At 42.2% G+C, this 6,000-nt stretch overlaps 1 protein-coding gene across 5 annotated transcripts in view; it reads left to right on the top strand.

The window, feature by feature from the left end:
- Positions 1-1,255: 1,255 nt before the first annotated feature.
- HOOK3 (hook microtubule tethering protein 3) overlaps positions 1,256-6,000 on the top strand; it is a 366,964-nt gene continuing 362,219 nt past the window's right edge. For 4 of the 5 annotated variants that reach the window (XM_033916879.1, XM_033916887.1, XM_033916867.1 and 1 more), the window contains exon 1: positions 1,256-1,710. In XM_033916879.1, the coding sequence (XP_033772770.1) occupies positions 1,654-1,710 (57 nt within the window). In that variant the 5' untranslated portion in view covers positions 1,256-1,653. The remainder of the gene's footprint in view (positions 1,711-6,000) is intronic. The other variant, XM_033916858.1, reaches the window with a different exon arrangement.

The raw sequence follows: 6,000 nt of genomic DNA, 5'->3' as shown, positions 1-6,000 counted from the left end.
GAACCCCAGTACCATACTCTGCCCGGTATTACGCTCTCTGGAAGCGCATTCCAGGTGCCCACCACACGTTGGGTAAAGAAGAACTTCCTAGCATTCGTTTTGAATCTGTCCCCTTTCAGCTTTTCTGAATGCCCTCTTGTTCTTTTATTATTCGAAAGTTTGAAGAATCCGTCCCTCTCTACTCTCTATGCCCTTCATGACCTTATAAGTCTCTATCATATCCCCTCTAAGTCTCCTCCAGGGAAAAGAGACCCAGTTTCTCCAATCTCTCAGCGTTTGAAAGGTTTTCCATCCCCTTTATCAGACGTGTTGCTCTCCTCTGAACCCTCTTGAGTAAAGCCATGTCCTTAAGATACGAGGACCAATATTGGACGCAGTACTCCAGATGCGGACGCACCATTGCCCGATACAATGGCAGGATAACTTTCGTTCTGGTTGTAATACCCTTCTTGATTATGCCTAGCATTCTGTTTGCCTTCTTAGCAGCCGCTGCACACTGTGCCGTCGGCTTCATTGTCATGTCCACCATTACCCCCAAGTCCCTTTCTTGGGTACTGTCATTTAATAACATCTCTCCCATCATATAGTTGTACCTCGGGTTTCTGTTTCCCACATGTAATACTTTACATTTCTCAACGCTGAACTTCATCTGCCATCTCGTCGCCCATTCCCCTAGTTTGTTCAAGTCCCTGTTTGCGGCTAGTGTTATGTTGTGAAACTGGGGGGCAAGGGGAAGAGGTCTAGTTCTAATAGCCCTTCAATATTAAGACCATTAAAAATGTCTCCAAAAGCAGTGGCTGGGAGATCTTGCATGGAATGACAAGAGGGGAAATTCTCCAGAACTTGCTTCAGCTTCACCAGCTGCAGCTACCTACTACTACACTGCATTAATTATTTCTATAGTGCTACCAGACGTACGCAGCGCTGTACAGATTCACAAAGAAGACAGTCCCTTCTGGAAAAAGCTTATAATCTAAACAGACAAAACAAACAGGATTTCACGGATACAACTAAGGGGAACGGTTAGGCTGGGCTGGAAGGTAGTGGGGAGAAGGGTTATAGATTGAAGGCTATATCAAAACACGAATGCCTAAGATGCCACTCAACGAATTAAATAAAAACACGAGAGGGGTTTAACTATAAACTCACCTGTTTTTATTCTATCCTGGCCTATCACTACACCCCTCTCATTTAAACCATCCGCAACGGACATAGAGGTTACCTTCCTCCATTTATAAAGGGTGGAAAAGCTCTCTTCTCGCGCCCACATCTCTAGAATTGGCAGAAGCATATGACGCCACGTCTGTCTAGGAACAGAATCCCAAGCACGATCACAGCCCCGCGGGAATACCCGTAAGGCTACCGCTACCAGTGGGCGCTCCCAAACTCCCAGTTTTTCCTCAACCCCCACTCCCTTTCCACGCTTGCGCAATTGCCCTTCCAAGTTGCGAACTCTGCTGAGTTGGGGCTTCGGTGCGCGCGCAGCCTCCGCCGGAGTAGAGGCGGGAGGCACGGCCGGGACGCGTGTGTGATTCTGCGCAGTGAGAGTGGCCGCGCGGCAGCAGCAGCAGAAGCCGGGTCTGGGCGGCGGCAGCGGGCATCGAAGCTCTGATCCCGACAGCGGGGAGGTGACTTGCAGGGGGGGATCGGGAGATGCTTACCGCTGAGTCCTTGGATCGGGTGGAACTATGCGAGTCTCTTCTGACCTGGGTGAGTGTTTTAGCATAGGGCTGCGAATAAGCCGTATCGGATAACGGGACTGGCCTCGCCCTTCCCCCCCCCCCCTCCCGACCTCATCCTCCGCCCCGAGTCCCAGGCTGTTGGGCTTGTCACTGTTCTGCTGCCGGTTACACGATTGTAACCTCCTCCTCCCCCGCTAATGCCTGGCATTGTTACTATATCCGTCGCCTCTATCAGTCCCGTTGTTTTCTCGTTTGAGGTTTGTTTATGATAAGATGATGTGCTGTATGTTGACTGGAGCGATGATCTTTGATACAACGCAATCCGCTATAAACCGCTATGGAGGTGACTTTTTTTTTTTTTTAAAGCTGCATCTGTAATGCTCTGATATGCATACAAGTATAGTACTGTATATACTTTTGTATAAGTTGCTCATGGCAGGGATGGTGGCTATCCAAGTTAGAAAGTGTCACAAATTAAACTTGCCACAACTGCTTGTTCTGTCTTTGCTCTGGTTTCACAAATCTTAAGTACATAGAGAAATCGGCTGCCTTTCTGCCTCTCCAAATTATTATGTGATGCTTTTATAAAAATGTATCCTCGAAGTATTAGGACAATTTTTCTGATGGATCGTGTGTATAGTTAATTTGCACTCTTAAAATGTGACAATAGATACTAAACATCTTTTATTGGTTAACAACTTATTTACTACAACATGCAGTACCTTCCGATTATGGTGTCATTTGTGAAGGGTTTTTCAAAGTTTAGTTTTCAGTACTGAACGTACTATAAGCTTACAACATTCTGGCAGGTTTTAATTTTCAGGTTATTGGTTCAACTGAAGGGCAAATAAAGTATTGATTTCAGGAAATACCAGGCTGCTTGTATGTTCTAGCTGAGATTTATCACTGTTTTACCTTTTTTTTTTAAGCCAAGGTTGTTATGTTGCAGTAGTGTAGGAACAGTGAATAGTGGTAAATAAAAAAAGAAAATTAAAGTTTTTGGTTGGTGTAGTCAAATACTTTTTTTTTGTCCTGAACCCAATAAAGATGCTGTGGCAGGACCTGAAACTAGCATCTAATAAACAAACTTACAATGTGTCTGAATTAAATCAGTTCTGTAAAATTGCCAAACATTTCTCAATAGTGATTTAAAAGACTTTACAGGAAGTGTTTGGTTGCAATTTTTGCTGCTAAAAATGGTACAAACAGTAATTAAGGGTTCCTTTTACGAAGCCAAGGTAGCGGCTTTAACGTGCGTGACTTTTAATCACGCGCTAACCCCTGTGCTAGCTGAAAAACTACCGCCTGCTCAAGAGGAGGCAGTAGCGGCTAGCGCGGCCGGCAGTTTAGCGTGCGTTAAACCGCTACAGCGGCTTCGTAAAAGGAACACTAAGTTTAGGAACAGTTACTTTTTTAAGAGTGTTGGATAACTTTGTTACTTAAAGAAGCGATGTAATAATTAAAACATGCATTTATTTACATTCCTTTTGTCTACTATTAGATTTTGTTTTAAAGATCAGGAACCATTTAGTGAAACAGTAAGAGAAACTTTTTAGATTTTGAGGTCACTTCACACAAGTCTTTCTCTTGAGCTGATACAGCTGCCAAAACTAGGCTCTACTGTAAACCTTTGTTTCCTAATCTCAGCTGTTGCAAAAGCATATGATTCTTTACAGATAGGTTAAGCACCTCAACTCAGGAGTTGCTTGCAGAAAACATCATTTTCTTCTCTCTGCTCCCTTGTCTCTCTGGGCAGTGCTCCCTTCTCAATCTTAACTTCTGTAAGCGAGTTGAGAAGATGTCTTTTCATCTGCTCTGCACTAGATTTTTTTTTATTTTCAGGATTTAATCCAATATTTTTTTGAGGCTTCCCTGTGCAAAGAGATTCCGAGTAGTGCTGCCTGATTCAGGGAAAAATATTTTGATTCGATTCAGCCTATTGAATAGTTTGTTTTTTTAAAATTCAATTCGATTTTCCTGTCCAATTGGGTGTTTTTTGTTTTTTCAAATGTCATGGCAGGTTTATTTTGTATCCTCTTCACCCACCCCAACCCCTTTGCTGTGTCTCCTACACACGCTAGTGCTGTGGTGTAAACAAACAAAAAAGACTTTTCCTCTCTGTTAGGTCCTAGGTCACGCTTGCTGTCTAACACCAGCTCTGGCAGGATACACATTTCAAATCTATTGTAATCACATTTCAAATCTATTGTAATCACATTTCAAATCTATTGTAATCATGTTGTAATCTATTGTATTGTATGTATTGTAATCTATTGTAATCACATTTCAAATCTATTGTAATCACAAAATAGAAAATAAAATTATTTTCTCTACCTTTTGTTGTCTGGCTATTATTCAAATCATGTTGTTCCCAGGCTCTGGTTTATCTTCTGATAACTTGCTTGCCAGAGTTTCCTGGCCATTTGTCGTTCCCTTCTTTCTTCGTGCTAACCATCCATCTTCCATCTCTGTCCTCCCCTTCCGTTTCCCTTCCCTCCCCCGGAGGTCTGGCATCTTTCCTTTTTATTGTCTCCATCCCCGCCACTGCATTGATGGACCCCACCATCCCCAGATCCACCATCTCTCCTTTTCTCAACTATCCTTTCATCCAGCATCTCTCCCTCCTTCCCTACCACCCCAGGGTTCACTAGTTCTCCCTTTCTCTTCCCAACTACCTTCCTATCCAGTATCTCTAAACTCCCTCCACACCATTAACTTGCAAGGTCACTAACACCCAACTGGAAGAGGCACTAACCGTGACAATCTTTTACATTCCCCCCCAAACAGTGGACAAATGCCAGAGAAGAGTTCTACGAATACCTCACCACTAACACCATAAAAGGAACGTACAATCTACTACTGGGAGACATAAACATCCACCTGGAGCAAGTAGAAAAACCGGACGTAATAGAAATTAACACCTACTTAAAAACCCTCGGTTTTACAATACCAAAACCAGAAAAAACACACGAAAAAGGCCATCAACTAGACATAGTTACTTTTTCGCAAAAAGAAATCCCCAACTCAAAGATTCATTAGAACACAAGGTCCTGGGATAAATGCATCTGGTCAGACCACTATATATGTAATTTTGATATACATTGGCAAAAAAAATCACCCCAACAAAAATACAAAAGAAAAATCCCAAAACCAACCACAATCACCAGAAGAGGAACTATAAATCCAACAGAATTCTGGGCCCACTACGAATTACAACCCAAAATCGAGGAAATACAGGACTTCCCAACCAGAAGGGCAGAGTTTAGCAGAGAAGTGTTAGACCAAATAGCACCATTCCAAACATATAAAAAGAAAGAAAGAAAACTAAATAAATGGTTCGACTCTGAACTACTAGCTCTAAAACAGGAACTGAGAAAACTAGAAAGAACTTGGCAAAAAACAAACAAAGAAGAAGATAAAGCACACTGGAAACTAAAAATTAAAAACTACAAAACTCTGATTAGAGAAAAACGAACAAAACATTTCGCACAAGAGATAGGGACACCCAAAACAAATAGCAAAACACTTTTCAAGCTGGTAAACAGTCTAACTGACACTACCCAAATTTTACTACAGGAAAATGAATGCATACCCTCAGCAGAAACCCTGGCCACCTTCTTCAATAACAAAATTTTAGAGGTAAGAGCGACCATACCCCCACCCGCATCCAATTTTGAATTACAAATCAGACCCCTTGGAAAAGAACCCAGAGTAGACATGATCTGGGACCACTTCGAACCTCCTGATTTGCACCAATTTCTTACCCTATTTAATAAATATACTAAATCGAATTGCCTCCTAGACGTATGTCCCTCCAAGACCCTGAAAACAGCCACATTAGATTTTTAAAAGGACCTATTAAATTGGATAAAACCACTCTCACGGAGGGAACATTCCACGAGGAAATGGGACATATACTAATCACACCCATCCCAAAAGATCAAAAAATCTCTATAGCTTTGAAAACCAACTACAGACCCATAGCAAGCATCCCCGTATTTTCCAAGATACTTGAAGGATTGGTCAACGTGGAGCTAGTGAAATACCTAGACAAATTCAACATACTAAACGAACACCAAACAGGATTCAGGAAAAACTTTAGCACTGAGACAGTCCTAGCCTCGATCCTGAATCACCTATACGGCCTATTCAGCAAAGGAACAAGTGCCCTTATTATACAACTAGACTTCAGCAGTGCTTTCGACCTAGTTGATCATGAAATAATGATACACTGCCTAGATGCAATAGGAATCATGGGAAAAGCAAGGAACTGGATACAGGGCTTCTTAACAAAGAGATCATACTGAGTGGTTAGTGG

The sequence above is a fragment of the Geotrypetes seraphini genome, chromosome 1 (assembly GCF_902459505.1).
Source record: "Geotrypetes seraphini chromosome 1, aGeoSer1.1, whole genome shotgun sequence".
In the NCBI taxonomy this organism is placed as follows: domain Eukaryota; kingdom Metazoa; phylum Chordata; class Amphibia; order Gymnophiona; family Dermophiidae; genus Geotrypetes; species Geotrypetes seraphini.
Note: the sequence above shows the minus strand (reverse complement) of the source record. Positions and strands in the feature narration are given on the sequence as shown.